At 41.2% G+C, this 20,307-nt stretch overlaps 1 protein-coding gene across 2 annotated transcripts in view; it reads left to right on the forward strand.

Annotated features, from left to right (window-relative positions):
• LOC113032039 (nuclear factor of activated T-cells, cytoplasmic 1-like) overlaps window positions 1–15,242 on the forward strand; it is a 60,712-nt gene extending 45,470 nt beyond the window's left edge. For both annotated transcript variants that reach the window (XM_026184684.1, XM_026184685.1), the window contains exon 10: window positions 13,387–15,242. In XM_026184684.1, coding sequence (XP_026040469.1) covers window positions 13,387–13,442 — 56 coding nt within the window. In that variant the 3' untranslated portion in view covers window positions 13,443–15,242. The remainder of the gene's footprint in view (window positions 1–13,386) is intronic.
• The last annotated feature ends 5,065 nt before the right edge of the window (window positions 15,243–20,307 follow it).

The raw sequence follows: 20,307 nt of genomic DNA on the forward strand, positions 1-20,307 counted from the left end.
GTGTGCTTTCACACCACTCCACCTCTGACCCGCTGGCCTTTTGGGAGCAGGTCAAGCTTCAGCTAATAGTATACAGAAAGAAAGGCTGTCTTGTGGTTAAGTGCAATGCCTAGAACATAGTCTCCTTCTACACATAGTGATATTGATGGGTACAAGAAAACGCGTGATGGCTTTTTTATTATTTATGGCCACAAAGAGGATGTGGATATTTTACTGTTATTGTTATTGCTGCCTTCTCATATTAGGAATCCCGTTTTCCTGGCAGCCCTTGACGTGGTGAAGTATAAGTAAAAGTTTGGGCTTGCTGCAGAAGTTTTACAGTCATGGGAAAAATTAATAGGTGGGTGCACTCTTGGCTTGGCCTTTAAGACCATCAAAGCTATGGATCAACAACTACACATCTGGGATCAGCAATAGATTAGCTTCAATTTCTTCTCATTAAGATTAAAAACCATTATTTTTACTCTGTGAATTGAGCAGCTTTGGCTCTTATTGCCCATTATCAGATACTACAGGCCTTACTAAGCACTTTAGAGAATATGCTGTTCGGTAAATATGAAGATCAACTTGTGGTATGAGCTGTGTAAGTGTAAGTAAATGCTTTGCTTGATCCCATGAGCTTGTTAATTGTAGTTATTTTAGTAGCACTGGAAAAGATGATAGCATGCTGGTGATAAAAAATAAAAAACAATAGTAATAATACTACTAATAATAATAATCTTTAGACCCTGTCGCAGCACACAGCTGGATACATGAAGTAATTCTCATAAAGCACATAACAGTGTGGTTAAACATGCTGATTTACAATCTGATGTGTAGGAGTTAAAATGGAGGTACATTAATGGGACCCAGGGAATTCAGTGGTGTCCTTGCTGAAGAAAAATACATTTGCACTTGAGTGGAAGTCCTCTAGATTACCTTAGCTCTGTTTCCTTTTACATCTCTTTTATGTCTGTCCCGCTGGCTGAACATAAGAGCATGTAGATTCCTGGTTGTGATCATAATAGATTTTTTGTAACACATTTTGAAACCCACTCAATTACAGACCCTATTGCCCAAGATTGCTCGCAGTTTAGCAAATGATTGGATCCAAGTGGTTACATATGACAGTGGCAATGGGGTTACCTTATTTGTGCTTTGATTTTAAGCTCTTTGTAAATCCATTGGGAATATTATTATAGTTCTGATAGATGCAGCAAGACGAATCTGTACGAATTCGATCCATTTATTACCGCAACAGGTTGGCTTTAATGTGTGTGTGTGTGTGTGTGTGTGTGTGTGTGTGTGTGTGTGTGTGTGTGTGTGGTGTGTGTGTGTGTGCGTGCGCGCCCCAAACCCTTGCAGCTGAGCCAGAGGATCTGGTCTGGTTTCAGTCGCTCCGTCATAATATCCACAGTCACCGAGAAAGAATGCGTCTGCTGAAAATGTGCAGCTAAATTATCTAAACAAATTGGGTTTCTTTTGTGTCTGGGATCTACACACGGACACATTTAGATGAAAGACTTTGATTCTGGTTTTGAATGGGTTTCGCGTTTCTTTTGCCAAATATCAGAAGTGCGTGACGCAGAACTGCTACCGTAAAGAACGGTGTCTTATTTTTTCTTCGTCGCGCACTGTGTGGCCTTCTGTGGAAGCATATTACCTGGCATCAATAGGAAAACGGACTTCGGCGAAGCATGCAATCAAATATAGCAGAGTAAAGCCACATGGCGCACTAGATACATCCTTCTCCAGACTCATCTGAGTCTATTCATTAAGGCTATATTATTCCAGTTCACCGTATGTCATGTATTTCTTATAGTTTCTCCTGACACAGCCGTTTAGAGGCTCGGTTTATGTGGCTCACATTCTGAGGTTTAGGAAACACGTGCTGAAAAGCCACCGAGCCACACGGATCACAGCAGGTCAGGACTGAGACAGGGCCTGTGGCTTGGCTTGGGATCTTCCTGTGTATATCTGTAATCATAGAGCTACCACCTCATGCCAGACACTCTCATTACTGAATCGTAACATGACAAATGTCAGTGTGGTTGACGGCTCTGACTGGATGATTTCCGAGCAAGTCTCCTTCCTCCATAAAGCTCTGAAGGCTGCATTTAAGCTGTGAATTCAGCTGCGTCCAAGCTTTTATCTGTTCATTTTCTAGCTGACATTTTATGACACTCAAGGCTGTTTCAGTATACATCATCCGTGGGGAAAGGCGGGTTCATGCCAGTTGCACAACTCAAGCCTCCTCAGTGATCTCGGTGAGTCGACTGGTATTTTGTTTTTTTATGACATAAACATTTTGTCCAGTCCACAATAATTCATCACCAACCTTAAAACACTGTTCCTCTGTGGAGATAGTGAGTCTTACTCTGAACACCACAAATGCTGCGCAGTCACAGAAACCATAAATTTGCCCTGAATCTTGGATATTTCCTCCTGGCATTAAATAATATGAGCACATGGAAAACTCATACAGTCCATACAAACACCCAAGAAGCACAACTGATTTAAAAGCAAGCATTTTTTTTTGTTTTAGTCTTTTAACAGGGAGGTCAGGGGTCAGGAACAACTCCTGGGCTGCTGTCCAGGAGCTTAGAGAGGGTCTTGCCCGAGGATCTTAAATTTGAACGTAGAGTAGTAACCACAGTGAGATGCTTGCTCCTAGCATATGTATTTAGGGGATATAAATACCTGCGGCATCAGTAAACAGGAGCAGGTCTCCTTCCCAGACCACTTAATAACAGCTTCCCATCTGAAATTTGTTATGTCAGTGAAATTGTATCCTTTAGCGACGGATGTCAACAGAGAGGTTTGTTCCAGGCGGGTGGGATGGGGAAAGCCGTTGGGTTTTGCAACAGCTGGCAGAGTACACTGTCTCCTCTATGCACAAATGCTTCAGAAAGCAGAACGTGGGGGAGATAGTCAAAAAGACAAAACACGAGGACGGAGAAGGAGCATCAAGACAGAATTTATAAGAGGGTGGGAGATAAAGATTTAAACTTTGAAAGGAGAGAGCAGTAACACATAAAAGAATATAAGCCAAATGAGCATATCCTTCCCTTTTACTAAGTTTAATGACAAATCACTGTAAATATAGGCAGGCTTGTGTAAAATGTAACAGTGAACATAATGAACCCTTAAATAAGTGAAAGCCTTTTCAGAATGTTCGTATCACTTAACCGAGAGGAACAGACGCACATAATTTCATTCTTCTTCTTTTTTCTTCTTTTTTTCTTAGCGCGCTCCTGTACTCATGAGGAGTTTATCAGAAGTTTCAGATTTTTTAGGCCAGGAGATGCTCATCATCCCCTCACATCCAGGAATATTCAGCGAGCATGTGGAGAAGCAGGTCAGCCATAGAAATAAAGTAGACAGAGACACAGACAGAGATGGAGAAAGAGGGGAAAATCTGAGGTGGAAGAAAGTAGCATGTAATCTTGGTGATTTTCCCTGGCTTCCATCGCCCCTGTTCTTTACACACACACACACACACACACGCAAACAGATGGACACTATGAGCTCTTTTCACAGCTAAAGCTGTTATAACCAAGACACTGAAAGTCAAAGAAAGAAAAACACAACCAAAGTGAAAGATCACATTTTCTTCCTGCCCCAGCAGCGACCACTTGCAGAGAGCAGTGGGTAAATGGGTTTCTTTCATTGGAGGAGATGATCGTAACCGCTGAACTGTGAGTGTCCTGCTATTGACATATGACCCATGGAGGTTTTACACCTCAACTGGCCCCCCAATTCTCAGATTGTACTCAGCTGAGCCCAAAGCAACATGGTAACGTAAAGAAAAATCCTTTGATTACTTATTTCCAAAAGCGTAAGAAAACCCTTTACTGTGGATTTTAGTGAAGCATTTTATTAAGCTTTGTGGTATTGAAAGATTATATAACAAAAGACAATTACTACTGTAAAGACACAGAAATTAAGTTCTTTATCGTCCCTCTGGATTCTTTGCTAGCTTTGTGTTAGCACAATGGTGTCTGTGCAGGTGCTTGCAACAAGCCAAAGTTGTGTTAGCAGTATAATGCAGTTGTTTCTGTCATAGATACAGTTTGTATTTTACCTTTTCGGGCATTAAAAATAATAAATAAATAATAAATAAAAATAGTAAAGTTTTCAGTAACGCTTGGAAAACATTAACCCCAACACTGGTTGTCAGCCGTGCAAATTCTTCATTTCACTTCGAAGAAATTCAAGATTCAAGATTCTTTCAAGATTCAAAGAAAAGAAAATTCTGCCTACAGTTACACTTTGGGCTCTGAAAACGTAATCTGCTCGTTAGTGATGGTGAAGAGAGAAAGTTTCAATGAAGCGTTACTATAGAAATGTATTAGTGAGACTTTTTAATAATTTACCCTTCATACAGTGTGTAACTAATGACTTCATTAATTATTTATAGGTCATTTACTAATGTCTTGTAGGTTATAAGCTATTAATCTTTAACTTTTGGGGTGTGCGGAAGAAAAAAAACTCTGTGGTAAATTGGCATTGGTAAATTTTTTATTAACCACTATTAAAGCCATTATCTACAATACTTTACAAAGAGTCTCCTGCTAGAGAGCGATGCTATTATTTTTCAGCCCTAAAAACTGCAAACATACTTTTCTGATAGACCCCACAGTTCCTACTACTAGAGGACAAACTAATTCTTTCTGCTCATGTAGTAAATCAGCCATGACGAATCTGCGGGGAGCTGGACTTGGAAAGCTCTGTGTCTAAGCTCTATGTGAATGAAAACATCACGTACACTTTAATTAGATCAGTTAGATTTACTGTAGGATGGAGTAGCAGCGCAGGCTCTCGTTTCTTTTAAGTTATTCAAGTGGAAGGTTCTCTCACCACCAACTGTTGAGTTTGTAAGATATTAAACACTGCGAACAGAAGCAGGTGAAGATGTGCGTCTGTGATTTACAGGTGGCCAACAATGTCTCCGTTTCACCCACTGTCTGCGAAAGTGTAGCTGTCTTCACCTTCAGCTCTGAGACAGTCTGGGTTTCTTGACAGCTATACAGTCTCCAGATGGATGTACGCTTGTCTATGAAAATCAAAGCGAGGTCAAGGGTGTTGGAAAGGAGATAAGAGAATATTTGGCCACAATTGGCTCTCTCTACCTTCCAGCGAATAAATCCATGATGTGCCCCAAGGAGGGCCTCGCCCTCTGTGTCCTCTTGAGTATAGGCTTTAAAGCTACAGGGGCAATAGTTGGGGTGAACAGACAGGGTGTTAATCAGATAACTCTCAGCTTCAGTAGAGATCACTAGAGCGCCACGGGGATGCTGAAAGAGAGAGGCCATGTTCCCGTGAGCAGCAGAAGCTTTTTAAGATTTAGTTAGCTTAGTATACTTTTCAGTGCCTTATCTCTCTACGCAAACCTGCCATCCAGCTCAGCAAGATCCTAGATAAGTGCAAATGTTGTTTTCATCAGAGCGTTCAAGCCAAAACAAACAATAAGACGCTGGGGTTGACAACAAATGTCCAACTTTAGCATGCCAAAAGCTAATGCGTTTTCATGGATGTCTAAAGAGACAGGTTAACTTAAGACCATGACTTGCTGCTACACCAAAACCAGCCATCCATCTATGATGAATAGCAAACAATAAAGCTCGCAGTGAGGTAAGCCTTTTTGGACACAGAGAATATAATTTATATATAAACAGAAGAAAACAAGTCTGAAATCCCACATTTCAGCTGACAGGCAACAGGTGATTTAAAGAAGCCCACTACAAATGCAGTTGTAAATTGTATTATATGCAGGTGCACTGCCAAATTCTCACCCAAACGGCTGCAGCCTACTTGAAGTATGATTGTTTCAATATGCTCATATTTTTAGACTCCGTTCCATAATTCAAAAAAAAGAAGAAAGAAAGCGGTGAAATCCCGAGCCGTCTGCGGCGGGAGCATACGTTTCTAATTCCAAATCAATCACGGCGAGTTTATCAGATGGCCGAGTTATTTTACCATAAACCCATTGGTAATGAGCCATGCAAAGGGTTTTAATCTGTCTCCTTTCATATCTCAGCTGCTGAGATGTGCGAGTTTTGCTCGGTTTGGTGCTATTTTTTTCAGGCTTTGGTGTTTGCTTTATGCATTCATGCTCTGCTAGTTGCGTGAAACGGAGATTTTGATTTCACATGATCTGTACACACAGAAGCTCTTTAGCGTGTTGCTTTTATGTTTGCTTTTGTTTGATAAACACTTTGATTGCTGTGTTTTGTTGTGGTATTCTTCCACGGTAACTTTTTTTTAAAGGCAATTTAACGCAATCAAGCGGACCCGTGCAATCAAAATAACAGAAAGCACTTTTTGTGCTAAACATTTGAGCATCTGCGCCGCACTCGGCGACATCACCTGTCAATCGACTAGTGCGGCTCGTACTGCAGCATCCTTTTTTATCCTTCTTAAAAAGTGTAAAATGCTCGTGAACTATAACGCCGGACAAAGACTGTTATTCCTCGTGACGCACTCGTAACGCCTCACACGCCAAATTCAGAGAAGTCAGTGATGAGGGCACCAGAGAGTAGCTCCAACCATGTAAACACCTCCCCCTCATCCTCCCCAGAGAGCGACCTCAAGCGAGTACACCCAGGGCCTCCTGGGCCTGGGAGGAAATGAGAGGAGGAGGAGGGAAGTGAAAGGCTCACAAAGAGAGAGACAGAGTGAGGTGAGATAGAGAGCGGCAGAGCACACCAAGCAAGATCAAAGACAAAGGTTCTGCGCCGCGGCGGCCAAAATAAGCATATCAGTGGTGGGGCTTTCAGTAAAAGTTGTTGTCTTTAGGGTTCTAATTTGGTATGCTGCTGTTTCATTGTTCTCCAGCCTCTCTAGTAAATTTTGGATACTTTTCGGTGACTGTGGGCTGAGGCAGACAACCCTGAACTCTTCCGATTCGTCTGACTACAGAGAGCCATAAAGCATGCGCTCTGAAGGGAGAGGCGCATCGGAGACTCAGGTGGAGATTAGAGCCCAGCTCCACTTTGTCTCTCCACATGAGGCGCAGAGAGTATGTCATCATTATTTCTCAAGGCTGCTCCAGCTCTCTCATCCAACTGAGCCAGGAGTCCTTGTCTAAAAACAGCAGCAGACATATTGATTGGAAATCTGTTCAGTGACATCAGAGCACTTACTGTTTACACTCTATACTTTATTTCTTTTTTTTTTGTGGCACTAAAAAAAATTTAAAAAAATTGAAAGCTAATTTACTCCTTCTAATTCAATCTCATCAGTAGTGATTCAGTAGATTCATTCAGGGATGGGACAATGTGGAAGTGGGTGCACATGAAGCCAGGGGGTAAACTGAAACAAACAAAAAACAGCACAAGATTTAATACTTTTGTATTGAAATGATTTAAGCATACAACACACTATGACAAAATTGGTAAATCTGTCTATTTAAATGTATTGTAGTCTCAGAAAAACATGCACCGCAGAGACCTGATCCCTAAACAACAGAGTAGCTTTTCTCTAAATGGGAACACACTGACAACGTAATAAGATAATAGTGCTTTTTAACAGCAAAAGAATTGACACAGACCTTTTGCACTATTTTTACATCATCAAGGCAGACTGAGAGGTGAACTGTTGGTCAGAAATGCCTGTCTATAGCTTGCTTACTCTTAATCCACTCTTTGGCAGCTGAATAGCGCAGCAATCTTGTTGGGGGGAGGGGGAGAAAATTAAATCAAACTAAAAATAGTAAAGTGGGAGAGACAGAAATAAGACTTTTAGGGTTAGGCATGTGTCACCTACCATTACGCTCCTCATCTATTATTTCTCTCATGATTATCTCTAGCCATGACTCCACGTCCAAAATCAATGAAGTGAATTTCGTGGGATCGCTGTTCACCTCAGCAGTGTGAGGAGATCACCACACATCGGTGCTCTGCAGCTGTTGCAGGGCAGCTGTAAAAAAACCTCAGTTCTCAGGGTAAACTCGGCTCTGTCTTAAACACCCCCCCCCCCCCCCCCCCCCCCCCCCCTTTTTATTCTTCTCTCCAACTCCTCTGTCAGCTGAGGAGACTGAGCGATTCCACATGGGAAAGCCTGGGGCTTCACAGATCAGCCTAACTGTGGGGATGAAATATACTGTCTGTACATATCATCACATCATTAGGCCCAAAGGGATCCCTGCAATGGATTAGAAGCTGTCTACCTGCAAGGCTCAGATGAATTTATGAAGCACTTTATCACGATGAAGCATGAGCGGAACGCTTTGTCTCTTTCCATTTGTGTTTATCTGTGGGAATAAGGATCGCGTCTCCCTCGGTTTCGCTCGCTCTCTTTCACTTACTCCATGCTGAATTCTCTGTCTGTGTCATTTTATGCGCGTGTGCGCTCCGACCTTTCACCCCCCCCTCCTCCCTATTTTTGACACTGCTGGTGATTAGCACAAGATAAGTGACGCTGTGTCAGTGCCTCTCCGTCCAGCCGCTCGAGCTGTGTGTGGGAGGCAGCAAATTGTCCATTAAGTGTTTCTGCTGAGGCCGAGAGAAGATTTGATATAGTGGGGAAACAAAAGTAATATGTACCAGGAAATTCAATTGTCTCTCTCCGGCAAGTTTGAGCTTTAGTTCGGCTTCCCCACCAAATCAATTTCACATGAAAGTACGAGGTCAGATGAGGTTTAACTGTGAGTCCTCCTCGCAGCTAGTCTCCTTTTACTCACTCCGAGGTAGTGTACAGATTGGGTGGCGATTCGATTTTTGTGTGTTTACATGAAAGAACTTGTGTGACTCAGGCAAACTTCCTCACGTGCTGCCGAGAGTCTCGGGGCCACAATAGAAGGAAACTTCCTCTTCTCTCTCACAAAACCCGATGTGGTACTACAGGAGGTACGAGCAAGCACAGGAAACAATCACCTTCGCTACAGTGTGAAGGTCCTTGACCCTAACACAGCTGCAGCTAGCACGTGTCGTGAAAGTAAGGGGAGTTCAGGAAGGTGCCCTCCACTTCTTCAGTATCAAGAGACTTCGAGCGGCAGAGCAGAAGTCACTGCCAGGAACCTGTTGTTGCAACCTTAAGTACGGAGGTCACGTACGGAGGCCGGGGTGAGGTGAAGTCTCTTGCTCTCTCTCGCTGTCAGGTGTTTGCCAGTCAGGCCTGATTTGACTAGAGGGGATCGTGTTTCGACAGCAGGAACCTCCAAGAGGCTCTCAGGCCTCGAGGCTCCGCATCTCTCCAGACCACAGGGCATCCTCTGTTCTCTAAGGAAGCCCGGCTGTTATCGAACCCCAGTGCACAGCACTATCCCGTAACAATGCTAACTAAATCCCCAGTGCAGTTCAGGTTCACACTGAACTCTTAGAAAAGCCAAATGAAGTCATATCAGGCGTGCTTGTATTACTGGATAAAAAGAAGCCAATTTGTAAGTAAGTAACAGTGAGGTATAGCAACTATGCTGTCGCTATATCAGTGCTTGTATATACTGTACCCTCCAAATTACATCAGCAGCAGAGTGAATATGATGTTTTTGCTACCTAAGCCATTGGATTGGATTCTTTAAAGATGAAAGTAAAACATAACTACAGACCAGCTTTACTTTTTCTTCATTTATTGTGTCTTTATATGTAGATAAAATAGTACATGTAGCCTCTGTTCTGAAAAGTAAAGCAAATCAGTGTGACCTAAACTTGTATTCATTCTAATGACCTTTCTGGTTGCAAAAAGAAGTCCAGCAAACACTCTCCTGATGAGTTTACGGTCTTAATCACAAATTACACAAATTAAGTCTAATTTAATACAATATAATGTTAATTTTGGAAATAATACGCCTAGTTAGAGAACCTTTGTGTGATTTAAGGCGTGGTCAATTTGTTATTCTAAAAGCTGCAAGTACCGACAGCAGTCATGTTAAATTTGCATACGCCGGTATATTCAGGATGTATACTAGAGCTGCCTCCATTACCGCCTTCTAGCAGGTTGAAAAACATCTTCCACAACAGTTGATACAGACTGGTTATTTTAGCGAGGTCAACGTTTATTCAGCCCGGAGTCACACCCAATGGAGGCAGGGATTTAGCAATTAGCCACTTTCCCTGCCAAGACACACTGGCAGGCCCTCACAAAGGTGAATTGTCCATAGAGCTGTTCACCTTGGCTGGCATCACAGTAAAGTGCAGTCATATTTTTGTGTCACTCTCACACCTGCCTGAAATAGATCTCCCAGCCACCCAGTCTGGAGTATAGGTCCTGACAGGTCCAGGCTGCGGTTTGCCGATTGCGTTGGCAGGGAAGCTTAATAAAGGATGCCACTCTGTTTAACTAAGCCTAGCAGGGCACGTGTTTTTTGTTTCCCTCGTTCTTTTTTTTCAGCAGGGGAATATTTGGAGCTCAGTTTTCCACTGTTTTTGTTTATTCACGAGAGGGTATCCTCCCAGCTTTCCATTATTAACCTGGGCAACTGAAAAAAAGAAAAAAAAAGTTTCCAGTGCTGTTGAGAGGGAAGCCAGGCCACTTTGCTTTCGTTATTGTAACATTACATGGAATCTTCTTTTTAACAATAGCATATAGCGATCACGAAAGAGGAAAAATAGCCCTCTGGCAATCTTTTTCAAAGGTTACACTTAGATTTACAAGGTTTGCTGAAGAAATCTTATAATCCACACTTGCCAGCCCACGTTGTGCAACAGAAGATTTTTTTAAGCCAAATTTCATTTAGAACTAAATGTTCCTCCGAATGCTTGACAAGCTTCCCCACTGCTGCATATTTGTGGTTATCTAGTCACCTCAAGGACGGTAAGACAGAGTCAAAAATGTATTAAAGGAAAAACAGAGAGATAATTCTTTCTGGTTCATTTTTTCTCAAAAAAAAAAAAAGATACATAAGCTCAGGACAGAAAAGTAAAAATAAAAGTCTTTAGCTAAAACTGGATCATTTCAACTAATTTTGTTTTTTTAAAAGATGCGTGACATGCGAGACCTTTGGTTCTCTCAAAAACATTACCTGTGAGTTTTCTTTAAAAGGTCTTTGTTTCCCAGAACTTGTCACAACTAAATAGTGACATGAGTATTAAGATGCTATAAATAGCATCTTGGTGTTGTCTTGTGGTGCAACAGTTGGCCACATCCTGCTTCTAAAATTCTCACGTTGCTGACAGAGTACATAAATGAAACACATGGGCCAGTGTTTTACCTTTCTTTTCTCTGTCACTATTTCTTCAGAATGGAACATCTTTGTGCTTGCCAATGGAAAGTATTAGTTGATAAAGGGCATCAAAATAACACTGCAGTTAATATGTGGGAGGAAGAGACGTCACGATTTTTTTCTTTTTCTTTTTTTGAACAGTGACTGAAATCAAGAAAAAGAAGCCACCACTTTTAATCTCAGAAATATGAATGATATATTTCTGCTGCTGAACCGTCGGGTTTTCCCACCTCTTCTTAAGAACTAGCTGGCGATGTTTTCTCACCTCTCTGTGATCATTTCGTTGTGCATACATGTGCTTGCACTTCCTTCGTGTCCTGCAATGGTGGATCTAAAAATAACCACAGCATGTAAATGCTTGTTTAGCCTGGAGCGGAACAGGGTTGAAAACAGCCAACACTGTTGGCACAGGTTGAGTTTTTCCAATGGGAGTTCCTCCTGTTCAGGGAGGGGAGTCCCAACCAACTTGTGTGTGTGTGTGTGTGTGTGTGTGTGTGTGTGTGCATGCTTGTTTGTGTGTGTGAAAAGGTGGGCGTTTGCATACATAAAACAAGGACAGCTATTATTGTAGAGCTTGTGTGTCTTTTAAATCAAACATTATTTATGTCTTCAGCCTTCTTTCCTTGGTGGTTCTGCCATTTGTTCTGCATGGATCAGTTCAGCAAAACATTTTTTTATTAGCACCTCAGCCATCAACATCACACTTAACTGAAATCAAGCAGCAATTAAATGATATAGTACAAAAGGAGGTCCAAATAAGTTTTTCTCAGTTTTGTTTTTATCTTGATCTATGCTGATGCTTCATAATTCACCAAACAGTATGCAGTGATAACAAACGCGGGCCCACTCTGAACTTCAAAGTGGGTGGACTTCCTGTCTCGGCTCCGATGGTGGTTCCAGCAGACTCAGACTGCATCGGCCTGTCTTATCAAGGCGAGCTCTGTGACTATGAGGCTTCTTGTTTTTGTTGAGCAACAGGTCTCAGGGTCCTCGCCATCTTCTCAGTCACTTCCCTCTGTTTTGCCAAAGAACACAGAGAAGATAAAGGCAGGGGACTGATCTCTGTCTGCCCGACTGTGGGAAAAGCGCGGGCACAGGAACTGGTGCAGGAAACACAAGACGATGACTAAAAACAGGGATATTCGCATGGAGCCGAAATGAGTTGTTAATGACATTGATATGTTTGGACTGTGGCTTCTGATGTCCATGATGTCCTGATGTCAAGTATGCAGTGTAGTGTTGCTGTCTGAGATGTTGTCATGTTTAAAGTTTAAAGAGTTCGCTAATAAGAAAACATTAGAGTAGCTAGGAAGACTTCAGCCAAAAGAGGATTTGCCAACACGTGTAATTTATATTTGACACTATGGCTCTGTCCTTCCATCATAACAGAGCAGGTATCCAAGGCAACAGACAGGTCACAGATTTGGGGCGGAGGGCGTTGCAAAGTGGCTTGCAGGGCAAACAGCGGGAATTGTATGCAGGATGCAGCTGAGTCATGAAGTGATACTGAAATCAGACGTTAGCAGATTATATACCAGGCTAACCTTAAAAAATATGAAAGTATGAACTCCCATATTTTCTGTGAAATGTATGTTTTTTTCTTTATACATTTAGACATTACTTGTTCCTAACCATGGTACTTTGACTTAACATAATAATTTGGAAATGTTTGATATACAAGCACAGAATTGAAATAATAAAGATCTCAAAACTGTTTATGGCGCTAGGATCTGTCGAGATTAGGTAATACAACCCGAGTGGGTCACTGTCTTGTAATTGAGCTTTGTAGTAGTTGTTGTTGTTGGGTCTTTTTTCTTTTTTGTGGCAGAAATGAATAAAAACAAAAGTGATCAACTACTGCACTTGGAGACTTCAAAAGCCGCAAAAGCCAATATCCCCTGATCTTCACTCTATAAAATGAGTCATGCCCTAGAAAATAAACCTATTTATTTAGCCTAGGTGATTTCTTCAGGGATTTACCTTCAGAAAGCCCCATCAAAGATATATGAGACATTTAAAAAGATATGTATTAACCATGAAAAGTAAGTATAGCTCTTGAATATCACTTGAAATCTGACTGGAGCATCTGGTCCCCTGAGGTTCTGGGGCTCTGACTCCAACCTTTGTCAGTGTTCAAACAAACAACCCTTCAAGGCCAGTATTTTCATGAAATGTAATAATGCTTTAGCGTGTCATTAAATGGCAGCAGTTAATAAAGATCTCCTCTTTCTCTTTTGTTTCCACAGTTAATGAGATCATCAGGAACGACCTCTCCAGCATCTCGGTGCACACTCACGCATAGACCATTTGAGTCTCCTGCAGCAGCAGCACATACACGTCCAAAAGCAGCATCAACAAACGAGGACAAAAACAGCCAGAGATCCAGATTATAAAGAATAAAAGTTTGACCAGGATCTCCCACCTAACTAACGATGCCACCCGCTCCTCTTCAGTCTCAGACTCTCTGCAGGCTCACATTGACAATCACTGGCAAGCTCCATTTGAATAAACAGGTGAATGTTATATTTACAGAAACGAAAAAAGGGAAGTGATATATCAGGGGCAAAGTATACGATTACACTTGCCTTAATTCGCAGCTGATGTTTAGTGGACCAAACAACTCAAAGAGACTGAGTTATTTTCTGTCGTTAACAAATGACAATCTTCATTTCGAGTGTGATCTGTACGTTAATGCATGGACAAGCTAATGGGACAATAAGTGTCAAGCTTCATCACTTTGGTTCATTTGTCTGCACAGTCAGTCCGCATCAACCAACTCGGTGCCTTACAGCAGTGCTATTGACAGCAAGCAGCAGCAGCAGTCAGGCAAATGCAAACGGTTCAGTGTAAAAACCCGACTGAAGTTTTCTATGACTTTTTTTGTATTATTTCAATTATTTGTTTACAGGGAAACAAAAAGGCTGGAACATCTATAGGAAGCATGTCAACTGATTCGAATTTTGTTTTGCCTGCTTCCTTATTATCTTTGTTCATTTATACGGAATTTTATGTATGATATTCTTTTGTATAAACATGTATTTGAAAATATGTATGCCTTATGCTCATATCATGCAGTTTGTTATCCCCCCGCCCCCTCCCCTGTCTTTCCCTGATATGATTTTGTAGCATTTCTGCTACCCTACACCTTTACTTTTTCACCTTGGTGCCTATTTCCTCATCATCCTTTCCTGGTCTTCCAGTTTTCCACCCAGATCATGACATAATGATGCAAGGACAATCAGAGGATTTTTTTTAAAGTACATATCCTATCAAAATTCCTGGTTTACAGGAGCTTAATAAGGCAGGTATCAGTTTTATTCTTTCCCAGCTGAGAGATTGTTGAACAAAGGTAAATGTACCTGCTGGATTTAAAGGGGAATACTTTTATAGATTTGTCTGTTACTTGTTGCTCTGCAGGTTTGCATGTAAATAGGCACAGGGATAATCTATACCACGGGCTCAGTTTTCCTCATCATCTAGGTGATTTCACTGAGGAGCTGACAGGACTGTTACTTACAGCTGGCAATAATTGATCTGAGTAGACCAAAGGATTTTATCTTTGGTGAAATTATTGTCAAAGTTTTTTTTTTCTCTGACTGAGACTTTAGCATAGGATGGTTCCATCATACGAAAAAAAAAGACATGCACTTTACCGTAAACACAGAGCCGATTTTCTTGCCTCCAGACCAAATATTGTAGACTGATTTCCACTGTAGTGTCATAAACGCGCTTCTGTCAACTCTTCACATAAACGCAGTCTTTTCCATGTCGTCTGTCTTTTGGAGCATGTACACTGTACTGATGTTGGGGATAATTTAGCTGATAGTAGCTTCCAGGATAGCTTTCCTAATACATTTTTCAACATATATTATAATAGCATGACTAAACTCTATCAATAAGGTTTGTATTTTGTGCCTTACTACCTTTCTTGGCTACAAAATTGTTGCAACTCTCTAATGCTTTTCTGTGTAGGCACAAGGTGAAATATATTTCTCTTTAATATTAAATATTTATGAAAAAAAATGAAATGTGTTTTAAGTACATTTAATGTGTTCTCAAAAATGACCTAATAAATGGCATATTGGTGACCATAAGTAACAAATGTCCCAGTGTTATATTTGTAAGTGAGTAAGTTGATTGTTGAAAAAAAAAAAAAGTTAACAAATATTTGATAATAAAGTAAAAAAAAAAAAGAAAAGCATTGTGTTGAGTAGTAGCGTCCCTATTTCCTTTAACCTGTTTGAATTGAATAAAGAAGTAATTAAAACATTCAAAAATGATTTTCTTTTAAAAATTTCTTTCTAAATTTTGTAAGACTAGCAAAGCACCAGCCCAGCAATTAAATCACTGGACGTCCGTGAGAGGAAAAACTGTGCATTCTAACACTGATTTTGAAATTCAGATCTTGCAAGTTTTCTCTTTGCCAGCTACACTGCACAGTACAACACTGCAGGATAAAATGCAAAAAGCTGCTGATATGCCAAGTACAAGCAGAGACATGCGTGTTTTCCAGTGAGTATTGTTAGCGGTGGGTAGTTAGAAGCGAACCAGCTCCTCGTCATGGGATCTGTGCCACGCTCCTGTGTACCACCTGCCAGTCCTCCAGACTTTTTCCGTTCAGCAAAGTTATGAAGCGCCCATCCCCATAGTAACAGAAGGCAGGCCTAGGCGGTGCTCCCCTGTTTGACCGAGGTAAGCCCAAAATAGAGCCACTATTTACAGATACAGTCACGCCCCTTTTTCCTGGCACCCTGTCCTTCTTACCTTAGTCTTCCTCTCACAGCGCCATACCCTTTGACACAGTGGCGCAATGACTCCGGGCTATGGTTTCCAAAGCCGAAGCAGTGGTCCATAAAAGTGAAATGTCAATGGACAAACCCAGCTTTAGAATCTTTTCTTATCGGTTAAATTTTTGTTTAGAAGTATAGAAACACGAAAAGCTTTGAATGTATGATGTGGAAATCAACAATTTTACAGCATAAAGAATTTACAGCCGAAATGAGCACCTAATTAAATTAAACATTTACTCAAAAGTTGTTTCGTTTTTAATAAACACTGTACATATAAGCATGGCATAGCTTAGCAAAAAGCCCAGAAGCAAGGAGACACAATCAGCCCAAGGGCAACCAAATCTAATTTGCCAGCATGTGTAATTGATAAATGTGGTGGGGAAAGAGAGTGTATGTGTTGAACACAGTTTATTTCACAATGTGTTTGCTCATCACTCTTAGAAGAGCTGGTAGACACTTTTGTAGGTAGTTAAAAGGCTTCCTTGGGTTTAGCTTATGATCTGATTTCCTCTGATCTGATTTCTTGCAAGAAGCTGCTATCTCTCCTGCCAGACACATAAAGGATTCATGTGCATTCATGTCCATTCGCTGACCTCAAAGGTCAGAGTTTTATGCGACAGTCACACTATGGAAAAGAGTGGTTGGAGGCTGTGGCATGAACAAATTCATTACAAACTTGGTTGATTTTGAAATGGTTGCTTCAAAACCAAGTCTGCCACCACTCGCAGTCAGTAGTCTTAAAGCACAAGAGTCTTTTTTGGGTTAACACAACAATAAAAGGGCAATAAAACAGAATGTGCTATCACTCTGTCATCAATTAGAAATCGAATAAGGTTGTGATCATACAGTGAATAATCTGCAAAAATTGCAATTCCATTTCCATCTATTGCAAATCTGTATATGTGTGCATACACAGAAATCCACATCCACAAACTACTAACTAGACTGCAGTTATTTCCAAACCTTTTCCAAGAATGACTCAGTCTGAGTCAGATTACAATTGTTTGGATACCGGTTGGTTTTACCAGGCGATTGCGCTGAAAGTGATGATCCAGAGGTTAAGGGCGTAACCTGTTAGTCATTATAACTGCTTGCAGTTGTTAACCAAATGCAAAAAGAACATCGACGCAACCGCATATTTTTACTAGCTGCAAGGAGATTTCCATCCTATATTTACGAAATATATCAAATACATGTATTGTATTGTATGTATTTGTATAAAAAAAAAACCATCATAGCTGCCTCATGTGTATGCATGATTATGATTAAGATTCGACCAAGTGCCTCACCAAATGATCACAATTTGATCAACTGCTAATGGTACTGACAGGCTGATGTGCTGACAGACAGCCCCAGTGAGCAGCAGACAGCACAGTCTGTCATTTGACGGCCACGGCGTCTCTGCTGTGAAGTCAAGAGTCCAGACAAGGAAAATGTCAGTCCCTGATTATAATGATTGCAGCGCGTGCCTTCTCTCCCCCCCCCCCCCCCCCCCCCCCCCCAAAAAAAAGGTTAACATGTCCACAAAGCCTGGCAGAGGGGTCAGACTTCGAAGTTTCACTATACAGATTTATAGTGCCTTTTTGGTCCCACTTCCTCCCCTATTGTATTCCCAGAGAGCCCTTGATTTGGGCTTTTATGAAGCAAGTGTAAAGGCACTGTGGTGGAGCACCTGCCCTTGTCTCTCATGAGCCACCTGCAAGCAGTAAATCCCCAGTATACTTCTGTTATGAAGGGCATGTTGAGAGAGCCATGGGGGTGACTTTAAGAGATCCTTTAAGAGATAATTGCTTGACCACATTGAGGGACCTTTGATAACTCTGTCCCATAAGCCAGTCCAGCATTTGATCTCTGTTGGTCTCTTGAGTCAGTTTCTGTGACTTTTTTCACTTTTATTCGTTTGAAACATATGTCAGATGACTATAAACAGACCTTCTTATCAGTTACCTTTAGGATGATAAAGGAGGAAGATAAGGACCATGTGTGTGTGTGTGTGTGTGTGTGTGTGGATTTCGGCACATGTTTACATGTGTGTGAGGCGGGGCCGCCCAGCTCCACAGGTGTACACAAACCCAGTTTTTATGGGATGGTTTCAACATGTGACAGGATCAGCAGAAGACACGCTGACACGATCACATTATTGCGGATCCACAGACAAATCACCTTTTTAAAAGACATTTTAAGAGGTTGCCCAGAAAGGCAACCAGATGGGGCCTGGAAAAATCCTGTGCCTTCTTTTATTTTCCATCTGTAATCATTCAGCTTGATTTGCGCTCACTCTTGTGATGCATGAAGTGTTGTGCAAGGATTTATAAAATTCAGCGACGGGACAGATGCTTGAGTTTAAGACATGTGAAAAGTGAGAATTGTCTTTAAGTGTCTGTTTATACGATCGCATCACATGATCACTTTATCCTCCGCATCAAAGTCGAAGTGTTTAATATCACATTTGTAGTTCACTCTGAGAGCTCTGTCTTCTTCGTGGACGAGAAAAAAAAAAGCCTCAAGACATCCAAAGCAATCATTCTTGTCTTGTTTGCTGTAAATGTTTCGGTACATATGCAGAATGTTTATGTTGAAGTACGCTGTAGCGCGCATTAGGGATGCTCTTAATGGGCTACAGTAAAAGCCCTTGCTAGTCAGGAGTTCAGGCAGGTGCAGACTCTTACAGTAGATAAAGGAGCCTGGCACTGCAGATGAGTTCACGACAATCACTGTGAGGCTTTTAGACGCCTTCTCCAAGCTCAATCTTCATTTCCCCTGACACTGATTTTGCAATAAGGATCCGGAGAAAAGGGGAATGTCCATCTATTCATTTTAATGATCCCTCATTATTGACTGCTGGCAGGGAGGGGGCGGGCAAAGGTAATGATTCTTTGTCTTTGCTGGCCAATCACTCCTCTTAAAGGAATAAGACTCTAAATAAGGCCACTAATGGATGCCCAGAGTGACCTAAAGCTGACCCCAGATGCAACCCCTGCGATCTGACTTCCCGAAACGATGGACTGTGAGTTTGCTTCTTTAGTTATTTATTAATTCGTTTGTTGTTGTTGTTTTTTATACTTATAAAGTTTTAAAACCCAACATAAAATTATCAGTAAAAGTCTTGCCACAAATTCTTTGTCATCTGTGAATATGAATTTAAACTGCTCCCTAAACTAACATTAAAAGTTACCATCAGAACCAGTTGAGTTTAATTAACCTAAAGACTGAGAACAATAACAGAAGATGTTAAAAATATTTTTAAAAACTGAAGTATTTTAGATGATATGAACGTTCTTAAAGATATTTTAAAGAATTTTTAGGGATGTATGTTTAGATCTTTCATGGAATATAACTCTGAATTCAAACTAGTTCCTACAAGTTGGAGAATTTAAGCAGGTATTAGTCTGGCTTCAGCTGCTAATATCTGTGTAGTAATCTGGTAAGGATCTAAGCTGGGCTTAACAATAAGAGAGCTAGCCACCATCCCTCCTCTCAAATAACTCAGCATTGCCTCTCTAACCTGAGGTGTCCCTCTGATGTACTTGTTTCTAATCTTGTCCATCCTGGTAACATCCAATGAAATCTCTTTCTTGATGATCCACATGTTTGAATTGGCAAAGATTTTATGCCGGATGCCCTTCCTGACGCAACCCTCTCCGCCTATTCAGGCTTGGGACCGGCTACAGGAGTACCCTCGATTGTGCGAGTGCACTCCTAGTAAACAGCCTCACCCTCTCCAAAGCTTCTTGTGTCTTAAAAGTCACTGAAATGAAAATAAGAAAAAGTTGTTTTACTGTGTTAATTTGTGATGTTCGTGATCATGCTGTTTTGCTAGGATAAGAACTATTCTGCTTTCCTGTTTCCAGTATTTACTATGGCTAATCTCCTTGGCTGCTGTTAGATGTGATGTCAATATACTGTACTCACCCAACGTTCAGCGACAAAATAAATAAAATAAACTCTTTGGCCACTAAAACCTTTTCAAATGCAAACCTAGCATATTTACCACAGAGTACATTTCAATGACTTGCTCATCACCACATCTCAGTGAAAGCAGTACTGACTGTAGCATCTCGGGCATCATTTATGCAAAATTCTACTGTGCATAGCACAGCATCACTGATAGCACATTACTGAGCCTTTATATGTGTGTGCGTGCACCTCAGCCATTCTTACTGTAGCTGTCATCAGTCTGTCAAGGTAATGAACCCTACTTTACTGCTGCCTCCAACAGCTCTTTAAGGCATACTTCACACCCCTGAAGAAATACACTCAGGTATTAGCTGCTCTGCCTGCATTCTCTGGTAGCTGATGGGTGGGCAGGGATGTTATTAGGAGCATTCATCTACAAGACTCCCCAAGCAATACTATACAGAAACTGACCACAAGACA

This window comes from Astatotilapia calliptera, chromosome 11, assembly GCF_900246225.1.
Source record: "Astatotilapia calliptera chromosome 11, fAstCal1.2, whole genome shotgun sequence".
In the NCBI taxonomy this organism is placed as follows: domain Eukaryota; kingdom Metazoa; phylum Chordata; class Actinopteri; order Cichliformes; family Cichlidae; genus Astatotilapia; species Astatotilapia calliptera.